Here is an 18,693-nt window from a genome sequence, read left to right as displayed (position 1 = left end):
CCCGGGAAAAGCAGTGGAGTGAGGGAGTGACGTCCCCTCTGGTGGGAGGGGGAGGATTTATCGCTGTTATTTATGGATCTGGGAGCTGCTCTGGGAGAGAGGATTGGCTTTTAAAAATAACCCCAGCTCAGCTGAGCCCGGCCCACGCTGGGCAGGAGCTGAGAGCAGGGGGGGGTGGGTACATGCCCACAAACACACACACACGTACATTTCCACACAAATATATATACATATATATATAAAAAAAATAACTAAATATAAGATAATAAATTTATATGTGTGTAAACAAAGACATACACACCCTCGATCTTATGCACCAAATTGCCTGTGAGCGTGATTTCCCAAAGCTGGAGGAGATTCTATATATATAAAAATCATATATATATAATATATGATATATAATATATTATATATAATCTATTTATGTAGATGTTGGTTATAAATTATATATAGAATTTTTATATATAAAATATATAATAAAAATATAAAATATAACTATATATAAATAATTATATAGATATAATTATATATAAATAATTATATAGATATAATTATATATAAATATATATATAATTATATATAGATTATATACATAAATAATTATATATATAATTATATAAAAATAATATATAATGAATACAATATATAAAAATATAAAATATATAGAAATAATATACAATGAATATAATATATAATAAAAATATATTATATATAAAAATTTTTATATATAAATCATATATTTATATATTTATATACAATACATAATATATTTTTATATATGTATATATAAAATTATAGTATATATTGATTTATATATATTTACGTTTTATTTTATATATACAGAAATAAAATATTTTATATATAAAATATTCATTATATATTAATATAAATTATTTCTATGTATTTATTCTCTATATATAATTTATAAATAAAATCTATTTTAATAGATTATATCTATATAATATATAAATATATATTATACATGTTTATATATATTATATATATTTATGTTTTATTTTATATATATAGAAATAAAATATTTATTATATATAAAATATTCATTATATATTAATATAAATTATTTCTATGTATTTATTCTATATATATAATTTATAAATAAAATCTATTTTAATAGATTATATCTATATAATATATAAATATATATTATAGATGTTTATATATATTATATATATTTATGTTTTATTTTATATATATAGAAATAAAATATTTTATTATATATATAATATTCATTATATATTAATATAAATTATCTCTATGTATTTATTCCATATATATAATTTATATATAAAATCTATTTTAATAGATTATATCTATATAATATATAAATATATATTATAGATGTTTATATATATTATATATATTTATATATTTTATTTTATATATATAGAAATAAAATATTTATTATATATATAAAATATTCATTATATATTAATATAAATTATTTCTATGTATTTATTCCATATATATAATTTATATATAAAATCTATTTTAATAGATTATATCTATATAATATATAAATATATCTAATATATGTTTATATATATTATATATTTATATGTTTTATTTTATATATATAGAAATAAAATATTCATTATATATATAAAATATTCATTATATATTAATATAAATTGTTTCTATGTATTTATTCCATATATATAATTTATATATAAAATCTATTTTAATAGATTATATCTATATAATATATAAATATATATTATAGATGTTTATATATATTATATATATTTATATGTTTTATTTTATATATATAGATATAAAATATTCATTATATAAAATATTCATTATATATTAATATAAATTATTTCTATGTATTTATTCCATATATATAATTTATATATAAAATCTATTTTAATAGATTATATCTATATAATATATAAATATATCTAATATATGTTTATATATATTATATATTTATATGTTTTATTTTATATATATAGAAATAAAATATTTATTATATATATATAATATTCATTATATTTTAATATAAATTATTTTTATGCATTTCTTCTATATATATAATTTATATATAAAATCTATTTTAATAGATTATATAATATATAAATATATGTAAATCAATCTATACTATAATTTTATATAAATATATAAATATATTATATATTGTATATAAATATATAAATATATATAATTTATATATAAAATTTTTTATATATTCGTAATATATTTTTATTATATATTATATTCATTATATATTATTTCTATATAATTATATTTTATATTTTTATTATATATTATATATTTAAAAATTCTATATAGCATTTGTAACATCTACATAATTAGATTGTATATAATGTATTATATATCAGATATTATATATATGATTTTTATATATATAAAATGTCCTCCAGCTTTGGGAAACCACGCTCACAAGCACTTTGGTGCATAAGATCGAGGGTGTTTACGTCTTTGTTTCATATAAAGTTATTATTTTATTTTTAGATATATATCTCTCTATTTAAAATCACACACACACATATTTTACATGTATATTTATATATATACCTATATTATATAGATAAAATATATATACACACATCTATATTATATGTAGTTAAAACTATGTATTCTATATATCATTTATAACATCTACATAAATAGATTGTATATAATATATATCAGATATTATATATATTATTTTTATATATATAGATAAAACTATATATAATATAAACATATATAGAAATATGTACTATATGGTATATATTATATAGTATATATGCTATATACTTTCAATGTACTATATACTATATACTTACGATATTCTTAGATATATACTGTATATACAGCATATTTTATATATACTATGTAATATATACTTTATAATATATATTACATATAGAGAAAATAGAGACTTTAAATATATGTAATTGACTTCATATGTGTAAATATGTAGTGCACATATATAGTGCAGAAATATATAAAGTACAAAAATATATATAGTGCAATAACATCTACATATGTACTAATATGCATACTATAAATATGTGTACATATGTACTATCTTGAGTACATAAATATATATACATATATGCTGTATATAGTACATAGATACACATGTATGCACACATACTACATGTAGTACATAAATATATATAGTATATATTATAGTACAGAAATACATATATACTATATAATTATAGATTACTACTATATACTGTATATACAGTACTATATGCTAAATGTATATATATTACTCTAGTAGAGTACATAAATATACATATATGTGTGTGTATTTATATGTTTTCAAACATACATAATTATACATGCATATATGAAATTTATAACACACCTGTATAACATGTATAATACATGTACATATATATATATAAAATATATTTATATATATATATTTTATAGACACACGCCCACACACACACATACATAAATATAAATGGGATCCTGCCCCTTCCTTGCTGACCTCCAGCCCTTTTCCTCGGTGTCCCAGGTATCCCAAACCTGGGAAGGGGGAATAAGGGAGCATGTGGGGTCCTCCAAGGGCTGAGACACTCCCAGAGGCCCAGGCATCCCCCCTGCTCCCTACACTGGGATTTGGGATCTCCAGGGTATCCCTGCACCCCCGCCAGACCACCCAGACCCCAGTCAGCCAGGAACCCAGGCACGAGGAATTCCCACTCCAGGTGGGGATGCCAGCAATAAAAAAAATCTCATTTGAGGTTTTTTGCCCCATTTTATACCATATTTGGGGCTGATTCTGCAGCAAATCTTCCTCCGGGCTCACAAAGGTGCATTCCTTTGAAAACAGGCTGGAAAATCCTCCCATCCCACAATAAATCAGTGGTGGGAAAAGGTCAGAGCCCCGTCCTCCTGCCCTGAATCCCAGAGAGATGAGAGACCCCTCCTCACACCCAGCCAAATAATTGGGAATCGAGTTGGCACAGAAGGGGAAACAGAGCCTGGGTGGTTTTAAAATACCTTTATTTTTAATCCTTAAAAAATACCAGGACAATATTTCACAACCTCCCTTCCACGTCCTGCAGACATCTGCTCGCTTTCCATCCATAAAATTAACATTAGCATAAATAATTCTGGGATGCACAAGGACACATCTGCTGTCCAACAGCACCAATCAGCTGCTTTTGGGGGGGGACACCAGGTATGTACAGGTATGATACACGTGAGGGCCCTCCTGGCCACGAGCTCTCCCAAACTGCTCCCCTGGGAGAAAAAAAACACATCAAACTGCTTTGAATTCCTTTTTTTTTTTTTTTAAAATAGCTTTTAATTTTTTTTTTCCCCCCCTCTCCTTTCCTTCGACAGGTAAATATTTTTAGAATAATTATGTACAGCTGGACGCCGGAGATTTGCATTAAGGTGCTTTAACTCGCTATCGTTTCGCTCAGTGCATTCAGAAGGCGGCAAATTAAAAATCTCCACCTAATTACTCCTGTTAACGAAGGCAGTTTGAGAGCCGTGGCCAGCAAAGCCCAGGGAATGCTACAGCCGCGCCACAGGAATGAGCAATCCTCGGTTTTTTTTATGGATATTGTTATTTTAAGGAGTTTTGCGGCCCCGGGGTTTGTCCCAGCCCACGGGACACGTCGCGTTGGTGGCCCCTCGTCCTCGTTGCAGGCCCAGCTCGAAGCTCCTCTTGCCGTGGCATGAAGAGGTTTGGGTTGTTTTTTTTATTTTTGGTGTGTTTAAGGGTGTTTTTTTGGCTTTTGGACCAGTTCAGGTGATGTCACACAAAGGGGTGTTCTCTCCTCTCGATGCAAACCCAAGCTCAGCACCCAAATCCCTCGGTATCGAGGTGACCTCCTGCTCCTGGAGCTGGCGAGGGGCTGGGAGGGGGCACGGGGGGCTCCTGGCCCCGGCAGCGTCATTCCAGCCCCATGGAATTCTGCTCCTGCTCCGCCGCTCGCCTGCGGCTCCCGCTCTTAAAAAATCCCAGCTGTGGGGAGGAAAGGGAAACAAAACCCCCCTGTTATCTCAGGGCATTGCTGGGAAGGGTTTTTCCCTCAATGGGATATCTCCAGGAGGTTTAGACCCTGGATATAGAAAATATGGAAGAGGAAAGAGGTTGGAGGAGCTTTTGGTGATTCCTGGCAGTGCTGAGGCGCTCGGAGGGGTGTGGACATGGAGCTGTGGGGCCAAGGGGTCTGTCCATGCATGGGGGTCTCCACTGAGCCCCCAACACACGTGGCTTAGGGGCTGCTCACCTTCCAGAGCGCGAGGACGAGCAGGGCCAGGAGCAGGAGACCTCCTAAGGTGCTCCCCAGGATGATCCAGATGGGGATGTGCGACTCCTCGGGCTTGGAGATCTCAAATGTGATCTGTGAGGAGACAACAACAAAGGTGATCCGTGAGGAGCCAACACCAAATGAGATCTGTGAGGAGCCAACACCAAATGAGATCTGTGAGGAGCCAACACCAAATGAGATCTGTGAGGAGCCAACACCAAATGAGATCTGTGAGGAGCCAACACCAAATGAGATCTGTGAGGAGCCAACACCAAATGAGATCTGTGAGAGCACCAAATATATCTGTGAGAGCACCAACGTATCTGTGAGGAGCCAACACCAAGAGGAGGAAACACCCAATGAAATCTGTGAGGACAGAGCACCAAATGTGATCTGTGAGGAGCCAACACCAAATGTGATCTGGGAGGAGAGAGCACCAAACCATGCTGGGGCTGCAGGGCAGGGATGGAGTGGATGGGTGGGACTGTGGGAATCCTGAGCACCCCCAGCTTTGGGAGTCCCGCATCCATGACTTGGCTCAGGTTTTCCCTCTTGAATCCGGTGGTTCCAGGACTGGAGCTGTTTGGCTCCGGCCACAACTGCACCGAGTTCCTCCGGGCTCTCCAGAGCTCAGTGCCTGGTGTGGGTCACTCCAGCCCTTCTGCCAAGCACTTTTCCCACTGGGATCAGAGCAGGGTGCCGGAGTATCCCAAAGCTCTGGATCCAGGGCTCACCTGGCGACTGGGATCCTCCTCCCGGAAGACGAAGGGGCTCCCGAAGCGTCGCTGGAGAGCGGCGTTCGTGGTGAGCTTCAGTGACTTGAACTTCAGCTGCACAAAGAGGGGCTGGAGATGAGCATCACGCCTGGCAGAGGACCCACCACCCCAGGGGGTGCCCCCCTCCCTGGCTTTGCTCCCCCCCCGGGTGGCTTTGCATCCCTCGGGAATGCTGTGTGCACCTCCGTGGGGGAGGAGGATGCAGGTCAAGCAAAGAGTGCAGCTGAGTGACAGCAAAAAGGACTTCTGAAATGAATTAAATTTGCATGAATTAATTAACTAATTATGAGATTAAATTCCAGCTGTGTGGGATGCTGGATGCACACACCGATGGAATATTGTGGGCTTTGGAAACAAGAATCACCCCACACGTCTGGGCTTAATGGAAGGGAAGGAATCAGGACAGGAAAAAAACCCCAGCATTTTTGGGATGTGAGGGCTCCTTTGGGGGGATTCCTCCTGAGAATCCACGTGTCCACTTACTGCTTTCAGAGACTTCATCCACAGATTGCCACGCAAGTGCAAGTTCATCTCCTCGTTGGGGGCTAATTTCACGTGGCAGTCGATGGAAACCACGTCGGAGTTGCTGTGGTTCTGCAGGGGGAGAGCTTTGTGGGGTGGGAGCAGCGCTGGGGAAGGGGGGAAAACCCTCTGGGATCCATCCCTGGCACACTGAGGGGAGTGACAACCAGACCTTTGTGCCTGTCCTCCCCTGTGGCCGTGGGGCATCCCTGCTCCAGGGGTTTCCCTCAGTTTTGGGGTCAGCCCAGCCCCAGGATGCAGGATCAGCCCCATGGGGTGTGTACCAGGTGTGGGGTGCGGGTCAGGTCCTCCTCAGCCGGTGTCCTCCGGTAGTCAGTGGTGTTCCCCCAGATGTTGCAGGTCGTGTTCTCCTGGGGGAGAAGCCCAGGCATGGACACAGGGACCACAGGGACCAATCCCTGTGTCCTGCCCTGAGCTCCCATCCTGGGGGAACTGCGGGTCCTGTCACCCCCCGGGGTTTGATGGCGCTGGGATTGCACTGGGATTGAGCCCTGGCATCCCACTGGAATTAATTCCAGGGGTTTGTACCTGGCAGAGAGGCCCAGCCAGGATTCCAGCCACGAGTGCTGGGGTGTCACCGGTGGCACGGGGACTTTGCCAGAGCTGCAGCACCAAACACTCCCATCGAGGCCAAATCCACCCATAAACACACTGTCCCTGTGCCAGGCTCCTTCCACGGGCTCAATCCACCCATAAACACACTGTCCCTGTGCCAGGCTCCTTCCATGGGCTCAATCCACCCATAAACACACTGTCCCTGTGCCAGGCTCCTTCCATGGGCTCGGGATGCCCCGGGATCTGCTCCCAGCCCTCACAGCCCTTCCATGCTCGCTCAAGCCCGGAGTTCACCCCAGGCACAGCTTCCCAGACCCTCAGGAATTCACTGCACGCTGGAGGGAGGTTCAGCTCGGAGAAATATTGGGACTAAACCCTTTGGCCACTGTCCTTTTCCATGTTTCCAGCCAAGGGAATGCAAAAGGGAGGGGCCCGGGCGGGAGCCAAGGCTGTCCAGGCAGGTGTTGGAAAAGAGACAGACCATGGCATTCCTCCACCCCATCCCCGTGCAGAAGGGACCCTGGATTGGGATGCAATCCCACCCTACCTGGTCCAGCAGGAAGTCAGTGAGGAGCAGTAGGCGGTTGCCTGCCCGGGTGGCCACGGGGACGGTGATCCTGATGGTCACCCCCTCCACGGGGAAGAAGCCCAGGTTCTGCAGCTGGGAGGGGAGAGGACAGGGATGTGACCGTGGCACATCCCACCTCTGGGATGGCACCTGGGGGTCCCTCAGCTGGTTGGAGCCCCCTCCTCACCTTGAAGGTGCAGTGGAAGGGGGGGCCGATGCTGTCGTATCTCTCCAGGGAGCTGTTGGACCTGATCTCGTAATAGTCCAGGCTCGATGTCCTGTCGTGACAGGGGATGACAAGTCGTGAGCTGGGCTTGCAAGGAAGCACCCCAACACCCCCAGCCCCTCCCCAGGCAGGGCTTGAGGTCCTCCTGGCTCCATTTGGGATGGAAACCAGCGCCCGATTCCACTTCGGGCAAAAAGAAAGGGGGATTTTAATGCTCCTGCAGGACTTTCCCTTCCTTTGTAGGATTTTCTCGCCTTTTTAATAAAACAGAGGCATCCAAGGCCCTGGCTGGGGGTTTGAGTGTCACGTGTGAACCAGAGGAGGTAAATCAATCTCTGTTTTGCAGCTGGAGAGGAGGGGAAGGAGCCAGGAGCATCCAAAGGGTCCCGTGGGATCCCGTCCAGGAGCACCTGTGATGGGACACGTGCTCGCCCATGTCATGACACGGGACACATGGCCCCAAATCCTCACATTCTTTGCAGTTATTTCCCCCTTATTTCACCCCAAGCTTCCCAAATTTGATAGTTTTCGTGGCTGTTCTTTCCCTCCAAGTTTCCCCTTGGAAAAGAACAATTCTGATATTTGTTAAGAGGAGAATCCCTTCGCTCCCCATAAATCCCGAGTATTCAAGTGGTTTTATTTTCAGTGTCTTAGGCCAAAAAAACCTCAAAAATATAAAATGACTGAAGGTCTCAAGAATCTCCTAAGGATTACAGCGAGCAGTGCCAGGGAATGTGCTTCTGGGGTCCATGATTTTTCCTATCATCAGGTTAATAAATTATTTGTGCCTTCACCCCTCGCTCTCCCAGACTTTAGTTACTGGTGATTCCACACACACATCCCTCAGCTGAGCTTCTCTCCCATGCCTTTAGCGGGATGGCAAAAGGCCCAGACACTGGAAACACCTGTTATGGACATTATTACCCACAATAAGTACTTTTATTCCCTTAGAAAATTGCCCTCACACCTCTTTAATAACACTCGTGCCTCTAAACGTGGTGAGAGCCCAGCACCTCGTCGCTGGTGATTTTTATAAGGGATGTCCCTGATTTTATGGGCCCTTCAGCCCCTGGGTTTTTTTAAAGAGATTCCCCAAATTAAAGTTCTGTTTTAATGCAGCTCCCCCCACCTGGTTTTTCCCCGAGGGACACCCTGAAACCTGGGACCTCCCAGGAGCTGCAGCCCCTTCCCAAACACACACCTGGTGAAGAGCAGGTCGGCCTCGTACTTCAGGTGGAAGTTGAGGTGGGCAAAGTTGTCCTCCTTTGTGCTCTCCTTCTCCTCACTGTCACTGCAACAGCAGCAGGGCCAGAGGGGGTGAGGCAGGAGCCTGATGCCCTCTGATATTTTTTTTTGGGGGGGAGTCATAGGAAGGGGAAGGGCTGAACTTCTGCTTTTTGGTCAAAGTGTAAAGATAAGCGATTTTATTCTGTGATTTTTTGATTCATCTACATAAAAGACTGGGGAGAGGTATCACACCCAGCAGCCTCTGAGTGGTGCAGGTGAATCCCCCTCTGCTCTAATAACTGATGAAAATTTAAAAAAAAAAAATATTAATCTGTAGTGCAATTTCCCTTTCCTGTTGGAAATCTTTCCCTGTGCAGGAAGGGTGAGCAAGGAGAATTTTGAGCTATTTTCCCTGGGAAATATTTGCAGTGTGAGGGTGGATGAGAAAGCAGCACTGGCTGGAGATCCAGCAGAGCCTGGCAGTGACTGCACAGCCTCACACACACGGGAAAATGGTGGATATAAATATGGATAAATGGATAAATAAAAATAGCCTGATTTGTGAGCACAGGGATGGAAATCAGGTTTCCTTGTGGGTATTCCCTTGGTAAAGCCTCCAGGTTGCTCCAGGATGCTCCATCCTTGGAAGTGTTCAAGGCCAGTTTGGGCAGGGCTTGGAGCAACCTGGGCTAGTGGAAGGTGTGGGGGGTGGCACTGGATGGGCTTTGAGGTCCCTTCCAACCCAAACCATTCCAGGATTCCGTGATCCCATTGCCTCCACCGAGATGTTGAAGGGAGAAAACCACCACTGACCTGCTGGCAATCATGTAGATCTCCATGTTCTCCAAGAAAACCGACTTGCTGAATTCAAAATCCAGGCGAAAAGCCACCTGTGGAGTGGGAAACAGAGTGGAGAAAACATCAGGGGGGAAAAAATCCCCCCGGAGGGACGTGGGACTCTGGGTGAGAGCATCACCGTGATCCCAACAGGAGATGGTGCCGGGTTTGAGCAGACCCTTTCCAGGGAGAGAGGAGGATTTGCAGGATTTATTTCAGCCCCTCCTGCTGCATTTTTTTTCCCCCTGAGGCTGGAGAAGGGAGCAGCTCCCCTTTGGAAGAGGATCCCTCCCGGGGAGGGGCAGTGAGAGGCCGCTGCACTCGCTCCATCTGCGGCCCGGGGAGGGAACTGAGAGAGCCAACAACAATAAAATGTGATAAATGTCACATCTGCAGCCTGTGGCAATGACCTCAAACTGTCTGGGACAGCACAGCTGACTATAATATTAAAGCTCCTGCTGCTCTGGGGCCAAATTTCCATTTCCAGCTTGTCTTTGTTTTGGCAGGACCTGCGGTACCTGGTGCCACGCAGATGCATTCCCAGCACCCGCCCTCGAGGTCATGGGGAGCTGGGCTGGAGCTCCTCGGGCAGCCACAGGCATCTGAGAGGGCTTTTTTGGGAGCCTGAAAGCCGAGAGAGGTGCCTGGAGCTCATTCATCATCATCAAACTTCTGACAAGGAAAAGCTTCAGGCAGATACAGGAGCTGGGGAGATTTTATCTCCACATCACGCTCGTGTTGGCCACTCTTCCCACGAGGGTGCAGGGTGGGATTTCACACAGGTCCCCAGTGGCTGCATCTCCTCACTTTTCCTTCCCACCTTATTGCTGCATTTAATGTTTGCAGAGGGCTTTATGTGATATAAAAACGATGCTCACAGGACCTGAGCTCATCCTGGGTGCTGGGAACCACTGGGACCTGTGGTTCAGAGGATGCCACCAGGCCAAGGGGGCTTGGGCAGGCTCAGAGCAGGGTGCAGAGGCGCCTCAGAGCAAGGAAAACAAATCAGGCAGGGAAGGGTGACAGCTTCCTCCTCATGCCCATGGAGTACCAGGGAAGTCACCATCAGTGGTTTGAAGCCAACATTAAATTGCTGCAAAGGCCTGGAGTCCAATTCTGTGACCTGGAGGAGCTGAGTTTGATTCTGGGGCTCTCCCAGCATCAAGGCAGCACCTCAACCATCCCTCACACACCTTTCAAACTCCAGCAAAGGGCAGAGAAAGAGAAGAAACCAAGTATTTGTCTTTTAAAGCCACGTTCAAAGCTGCCCAGCCTGCGGATGGAGGGGAGTGACCCCGTGGGCATGGCGGGGGCAGAGGGCTCCTGTGCCACGGGGGAAGCCTCAGGTGGGCAGGAGGGGACATCCTTACCTTGGCCTTGGCTCTGAAGAAGGGGTAGCTGACGTTGCACACCCTCTTGTTGGGGTGCCTGTCGTCGGTCGTGCAGTCGATGTTGACGTCGGTGTCGTCCTAAAACGGGACACAAAATGTCCATGACCTTGGAATGAGCCCCAGGGCCCAGCTCCTCATGAGAGCAGGAAACGCATCCATGGGGCTCAAAGTGGGCTTCAATTTCGGGAAAACAACCAACCAAACAACCAGGCAACAAAACAACAAAATAACAAAGTAATGAATGAAAGAACAATAAAAACAACCAAAAAACCAACCACCCAACCCACCCTGCTTGCTGCAGGCTGGGAATCCTTCCCAGGCATTCCTTGACATTCCTGGAGAAGGGCATTTCTAGCAAACAACTTCCAGCTTTCTGATCTAAATCCTCCTTATGAATTTAACTCCAGCAGCGAATGAATGAGCCTGATTGTTCTTGGCACTCTGATCGGGAAGGAGAAGATTTTCCTGGGATGAGGAGTCACCAGGAAGCACCAAGGGATAACAGGAGCTAGTTTTCTGCATGGCCACCAGCTAAACCGTGGTATTTAATTTCCTCATCTCAACAATTACATTCCTGCTGCTGGAACACCTTCCGTGTCTCCAGGGCACTGCAAAGCCCAGTCCCAGGTGGAATGGATGGGATGGGATGGGACACCAACCCTGCTCTGCCTCCTCTGCAGCCCTACAAGAGTTTGCAGCCTGGTTGTGAGCAGGAGTCCACCCTCACCATGAGACAAGGAGCTATTCCAGCTTTTATCCCTGGGTTAGAGCCCTCGAGGGTCTCAGTTGGAGCTGTTGCCACCTGACAAGTCCTGCCCAGGAGCCGAAACATCCCGGCCTTGGCAGCCACCAGCAACAGCCCGGAGCTTCCTCCCACTCCTCTGATGAGATTATGGACTTTTTAGGGCCACAGCTACTTTTTATTTACCTGACACATCCACCCATCCCCAGGGTTTGGCAATTTGCTGATGTCTGAGGAGCAGCAGCCAGGACCCCTTGAGCAGTGTTGCTTCCATAACCAGCTGCAAATATTCCCTACAACCACTCCTGCACAGGGCTTTCTGTCACCCACCAGTGGCAGGGTTCCCCCCCCTCACTTTATGTGGAGCAAATCCCTCAAAAAATGCATTTTTCTTATTTTGTGGGCAGCGTGCCCCACAATTTTCCCTTGGCAAGGCCTGGAGGAAAACAGAGGCAGGAGATGGGATCTGTGGTGGGGATGAAGTCATTGGGGGGGATGAGGGAGGGCTCAGCAGCATCAGCACATTTCCCAAACCTCGCTGGGAAAAGGGAGGAGTCACGTGGAGACCAAGAGAGTGGTGGGGGTGACATTTTGGGGAGGGTGGGAGTGGATGGGGCACGAGGGGCTGGTCCAGGGGGCAGCTGTAGAGAAGTGGCATCACACTGAGCTGTGACCACACTCCCATTATCAGCCCTTACTTCCAGGAGTTACATCTCAGCTGTAAAAATCCACCCCTGACAGGAACTTGGCCACGGGCAGGGAGTATTTTTAAACTCCCGGAGTAGAAAAATAAAGAGGGGAAATAATTTCATCTGCCTTTGACCTTCTTTCAGGCTCTTAAAAACCTCCGTATTTCCAAAATAAAGAGCTGCGAGGGCCGTAAGTGCTTAGAAACTAAGCCCATAAACACGCCTGATTTATGAGGGATGGAGACACTTTTGGGCTCTGCTTTGGGACGCAGCTTCCTCCTCCGGCCAGGATTGGGAGCGCCCTTGGAAAGGCCTGGGGGAGCCTCACCTTGGGGATGAGGCTGGCCAGCTGCAGGTTCCTGGAGAAGGAGATGTTGAGGACGGTGCTGTAGGCGTTCTCCCCGCGGTTCTCCAGCGTCGCCTCCACGGCCACCCTCCTCCTGCCGCTCTCCAGGACGGACACGGACGTGTCGAAGGAGAGGCTGAAGGCCGAGCATTCCGGGGGGCCCCTCCGGAGCACCCGCCGGCAGAACTCCCTGAAACAGGGGGCAATCCCCGGGTTTTTATGCCCGCAGTGCACGGAAATCCCTGCTCTCCCTCTGCCCCGTGTTGCTAAGGACAACCCGGTTTCCTTGGGATTTTCGGCTGATGGGGTGGAGCTCCCTCAAACATCGCCAGGAGGGCTCAGGACAGACGGGATGCAAGGAAGGAATAGATCCCATGCCATCAGCAAAGGGCTAGACCAGGTGGCTCCAAGCCCCACCCAACCTTGGACACTTCCAGGGATCCAGGGAAGCTACAGTTTCTCTGGCAAAACTGTGCCAGGGTTCCCCACCCTCCCAGCCAGGAATTCCTTCCCAGTGTCCCATCTAACCAACCCCCCTTGTCCTGTCCTTCCAGGCCTTTGTGAATAGTCCCTCTCCAGCTCTCCTGGAGCCCCTTTAGGCTCTGGAAGGGGCTCTCAGGTCTCCCTGGATCCTTCTCTTCTCCAGGTGAACCCCCCCAGCTCTCCCAGCCTGGCTCCAGAGCAGAGGGGCTCCAGCCCCTGGAGCATTTCCGTGGCCTCCTCTGGACTCACCAAATAACCTTTCAAAGCTCTTTAGCCAATGAACTGTGGTGTGTAATTATTTCCTGTGCGTGAGTCAAGCCTGTAATTGCCAGGTGGGTAATGCCAGCCTTGCATTTATTCCCCCCCCTGTTATTTACTGATTTGTCTCCCTGGGACTCATCACCATGGCACCAAATATTAGTTGTTTTGTGGATTCCCTGGAAAAACACTGATTCATTCCAGACAGGGAGCAGGCAGAGGCTCAGAGAGCACCTCGTGGAGGGGCTGGATGAACCTCGAGGTGGTGCTGGGTGAAGGACCAGCTGCGATGTCAGAATTTAGGGAATGTGGGTTGGGGTTGGATTTTGGAGTCTCCCCCAGTTTGTGACACTGGCTGGAGGATGCTCTGGGTGACCTACTCACATGGCACTGGGGACATCACTCCTGGCGTCCAGGACCAGGTCAGGGACACAGTGCTCGTCCTCATTGCACCCATTCCAGAAAGGGACCTGAGGGGGACAACAGGAGCAGCTCAGGGACAATTTGTGCCCCAGGCTCGGGACATGGGGGGGACCTCAGGCTGCAGCAGTGCCCAACCCCTCCTGTCACAGGACAGGTCAAGGTAAACAGCAAATGTTACACCCAGAGACCAACCTGCTGAGCAGGTGCCCGATAAAAGGCCCCCTGGGAGGTGGGTGCTGCACCTACCGAGACCCTGAGGGAGGTGGGCCACCCATCATCCAGCATGGGGCCGTGCTCCGGGTGCTCCAGCTCGTAGTCGATGGAGAACGTCACCGGCTTCACGTAGTCTGCTGTGTCCTGGGGGTGGGAAGGGCCAGTGAGGAGGACAGGGCTGCTTCTGGGGAGGGCAGGACCACAGGGTGCCCCCTCAAGGGGGGACAGATCTGTCCTGCAGCCCCACTCGGGGCTCATCTGGCCGGTAAGGAAGCTCCAGGAGCTCCCCAGGGGTGCAGAGATGCTCTGGGGTGAGACACTTCTGGGGCTAAATCACAGGCTCCATCTCGAGCTCCAGCCTCAAACTTCCCAGAAGTTCAGTTCACTGCAGTTCAGACCAGGGCTTGGGGCCAGGCCAGTCTGGCAGCTCGGTCCTGCCTGGCCTCCACGATATTCTCATCATTCTCTGGGAATGTTTGATTCTGGCCAGGTTTGTGCATCAGCTGCTCCCCACGAGCGAGGCAGAGGGATCCACCAGCTCTGCACCCAGGGGTGGGACCCTGATGGTTAGAGGGTGCAGAGGGTGAGCCCGGCAGGGACTGGCACTCGGTTCCTGATGGAAACAGTGAGTGTTTTGGAGCGGGAGGAGCAGCCTGCCCCGGGGATCGGGAGTGCACGCCCTCCCCGAGGGCACGGCCGGCGGCTCGTGGATCAGAGCACACACAGGCTGAGCCACAATGAAGTCAGTGCCTGGGGACCCAGCAGCTGCCACGTGCTGGCAGCTCCATCCCTGACCACATCAAACCCAGCGGGAAGCGACCCAGGCTGCGGGATGACGCTCATTCCCAGCCCCGGGAAGCCTTTGAGGCTCCGATAACAACATCCCAGCGCATCCCCACGGAGGAGAGGAGAGGAGAGGAGAGCGCCTTCGCCGGGGCCGGCCGGGGAGGAGACCCCCGCCCTGAGCTCCCCCAGACTCACCAGGACGTGGAAGGGGAGCCTCTGGCAGTGCTCCTGGCCGGCCGGCAGCAGCAGCCCCCTCTGTGCCGGCCGCTCGCCGCCCTCGTCCAGGTGAGCCCTCGGCGTGTAGCGGCGCTCGTCCAGCGTGGCGTTGAACCGCAGCCCTGCGGGACAGCGGGCTCAGGGCTCTGCCGGGCTCACACACGGAGACACCCCCTCAAAGGGTTGGCTCCTGTGCCCTGGGAGCAGCCCGGCAGGGAGCACGCTGAGAGAAACCCGGGAAGATCAGGGTGTGGCCAGCGCTGCCTGTTTCTGACGGACATTCCCGTTGGGCAGAGCAGCTGCTCTCCAGGAGGAGCTTTAGAAAGGCATTGTGGCATTTGCTGCCAGACACTGCTCTGCATCTGGGCAGGATACACAATGATGTGCTCTCCTATGTTCACGTGGAGGCCTGGAGCTGTTCTGGAGGTATCCTACCCTCACATGCTCCTGGCCTGGATGCTTTATGGAGATGGTTTGCTTGCTGCACTGCTGTTGGAAAGAGGCTGAAGATTCCCAACCCAGTTCCAAGCAGGGTGGGATTTAATAGAACCACAGAATCCCAGAATGGTTTGTGTTAAAAGCACCTCAAAACCCCATCTCGTTCCACCCCCAGGGACACCTTCCACTAGCCCAGGTTGATCCAAGCCCCATCCAACCTGGCCTTGGACACTTCCAGGGATCCAGGGGCAGCCACAGCTTCTCTGGAAAACCTGTGCCAGGGCCTCCCCACCCTCACAGACAAGAATTCCTTCCCAATATCTCATCTCTCCCTGCCCTCTGGCAGTGGGAAGCCATTCCCTGTGTCCTGTCCCTCCATCCCTTGTCCCCAGTCCCTCTCCAGCTCTCCTGGAGCCCCTTCAGGCCCTGGAAGGGGCTCTCAGGTCTCCCTGGATCCTTCTCTTCTCCAGGTGAACCCCCCCAGCTGTCCCAGCCTGGCTCCAGGGCAGAGGGGCTCTCCCTACACCACTGTGATGTAAAATATGGATAAGGAAGGAGGCACCATCGACCCCCTCCGCGGGGTGGCTCTTCTGGGTGGAAACAAGTGTAAAATCAAATAAATAAAGACAACCCCACTCAGCTTTTTATCCTGCAGGAGGAAAGCACGGGATTGGGCAGCACAAAACAAAACTCCTGCTCGGGGGGGATGGGAGCTTTTCCTTTGGCTCTGCTCAGTTCCTGGTTTTCCTCTGACAGGGGATGAGCCACTCTCGCTTCCCCCGCGCCGCTGAGTCACCGGGAAGCATCCGGGGGGAGACTCGGGGTCACGGCAGCGTGGGGGGGTTTGATAGCAACAGCTTCCCAGAGATTCCCTGGGATATGAGGGAAAACACGCACATGTGGTCGGCAGCTGTGTCCTGCTGCTGCGGGGGGAGGAGGGATGAGCTCTGTGGGAGGAGAGCCGAGCACGGCCCCTCCTGCCCTGTCTGTGGTGACGCCCCTGTCACACGTCCCATGGCACAGCAAAGCTCAGGGGAACAGGGGAGAGAAGGGGTTAAACACAGGGAAGGTTCATCCTTGGGGTGTTCCTTGGCAGAGCCACTATCCCTGCTGCCCTCAGCCTGGATAGGGACAAATCAGGGGGTGAACAGGGATGTGGCAGGTGGTGTGCAAATGCTCCCTGGGGACCCTCAGACGAGCTCAGTTGGTGGTAGCAACTGAGCATAGTGGTAACAATGCCAAGGTCAGGGGTTTGATCCCACTCAATTAAGTGTTGGACTTGGTGATCCTTGTGGGTCCCTCCAGCTCAGAATGTTCTGTGGAGTTTGTGAGGAACGTGCTCTCCTCCACACACTCCAGTGCCTTGAACCACAGACTCACGGGACCAGCTGGGTTGGAAAAGACCTCTGAGATCATCGAGTCCAACCTCTGGCCCAGCCCCACCCTGTCACCCCACCCATGGCACTGATGCCACCTCCAGTCTGTCCTTAAACACCTCCAGGGACGGGGACTCCACTCCCTCCCTGGGCAGCCCCTTCCAGTGCCCAAAAGGGTTTCCCTTGGCAAACTCTGGGTGCTGCCTTGGGGCTGGAGACCCAACCAAGGCACAGGCTGGGATTGTGCCCCGGGACAGCCGTGCCCTTACCCACAGTGGCAGTCTGGAAGCGGGCCGAGAGGAAGACGGCGGTGAAGCAGAGCAAAGCTGACATGCAGGTCGCGTCCTTCCCGTTCCTCTTGCAGTCCTTGGTGAAGATGTTGATCTTGGGGGGCTCGAAGCGGATGCTGGCGTTGATCTGGACCACGCTCCGGGACCTGTGGGACGGGAACAGGCGGAGGGATGAGCTGTGGCACGTCACCCTCACCCTACGAGTCCCCCAGACCTCCAGGTTTGCACTTTTCACACCTTTGCACTCTTTTGCCCAACATCAAGAGGGTGCTGAGGAAGAACAAAGGCTCCTTGTGTGAACACAGCACCCCAGGGTGGCCCACCTCAGCTGGGCACAGACACCCCCTGTCTCAACAACTTCAAACGCTAATCAATGTTTGAAAATATTCAACTGTCATTATAAAATAAGACCAGAGGGAGCCTGGGCAAATCACCACAAATCAATTGGCTGGTTTGAAACTCCTGGAGAATGACGGACTCCTGGAGATGACGAAATTCAGTGCAAAAAAAAAAAACCAACCAAAACCCTCTGGCATCTTTCTAGGGCCCAATAGGATTGAAACCCCCAGAGCGAAAATTGAAACCCCACAGACCCTCCCACCAGACAGGGGGTTGTTATTGTGGAAGGGGGGGTCAGATTGTTGGGAAATCAGTTTTGCCTGGAAAAATACGAGAAGGTTGCAGTGGGATTTGGGCAGAGGGTGCCCAGGGGGGCCCAGCTCACCAGAGCAGCACCGCGTTCCCCAGCGAGCCCACGGCCAGGTCCACGAGCCCGTCCTCGTTCAGGTCCAGCTGCCCGTGGATGCTGCACCCAAAATACATCAGGCCTGGAGCCAGGTCAGCAGCTGCAATCCTCTGAAAAGGAATGGGCACAGTGCAGGCTGGAACATCCCCTCCTGCCAAGGGTTTGCCGTGCCAGCCTCCGCCACGCTGCTGAAGGATCCAAGGGATTGCACCAACCGTAAATTTGCAGGGATTGGGAGAATTTCTCTTTGGAGACACCATCCAGAGATTTCTGCTGAATTCACTCTGTGTAATTACTGTCTCTCACAAGT

General features: G+C 48.0%; 1 protein-coding gene across 1 annotated transcript in view; it reads right to left on the bottom strand.

Moving 5' to 3' along the window:
• The window catches only part of ITGA11 (integrin subunit alpha 11), a 57,006-nt gene that overhangs the window by 5,056 nt on the left and 33,257 nt on the right, over window positions 1-18,693 (bottom strand). Inside the window, exons 15-30 of the mRNA XM_032700651.1 lie at window positions 18,363-18,493; window positions 17,618-17,784; window positions 15,514-15,656; window positions 14,566-14,676; window positions 14,281-14,366; window positions 13,138-13,345; window positions 11,358-11,456; window positions 9,964-10,040; window positions 9,125-9,214; window positions 7,885-7,975; window positions 7,677-7,790; window positions 6,838-6,924; window positions 6,515-6,625; window positions 5,990-6,085; window positions 5,235-5,348; window positions 3,991-4,966 (exon numbers count right to left, since the gene is read on the bottom strand). Coding sequence (XP_032556542.1) covers window positions 4,895-4,966; window positions 5,235-5,348; window positions 5,990-6,085; window positions 6,515-6,625; window positions 6,838-6,924; window positions 7,677-7,790; window positions 7,885-7,975; window positions 9,125-9,214; window positions 9,964-10,040; window positions 11,358-11,456; window positions 13,138-13,345; window positions 14,281-14,366; window positions 14,566-14,676; window positions 15,514-15,656; window positions 17,618-17,784; window positions 18,363-18,493 — 1,797 coding nt within the window. The 3' untranslated portion in view covers window positions 3,991-4,894. The remainder of the gene's footprint in view (window positions 1-3,990; window positions 4,967-5,234; window positions 5,349-5,989; window positions 6,086-6,514; window positions 6,626-6,837; window positions 6,925-7,676; window positions 7,791-7,884; window positions 7,976-9,124; window positions 9,215-9,963; window positions 10,041-11,357; window positions 11,457-13,137; window positions 13,346-14,280; window positions 14,367-14,565; window positions 14,677-15,513; window positions 15,657-17,617; window positions 17,785-18,362; window positions 18,494-18,693) is intronic.

Source organism: Chiroxiphia lanceolata, chromosome 12 (assembly GCF_009829145.1).
Source record: "Chiroxiphia lanceolata isolate bChiLan1 chromosome 12, bChiLan1.pri, whole genome shotgun sequence".
In the NCBI taxonomy this organism is placed as follows: Eukaryota; Metazoa; Chordata; class Aves; order Passeriformes; family Pipridae; genus Chiroxiphia; species Chiroxiphia lanceolata.
The sequence above is the reverse complement of the archived record's forward strand: the minus strand, read 5'-3'. Positions and strand labels throughout refer to the sequence as shown.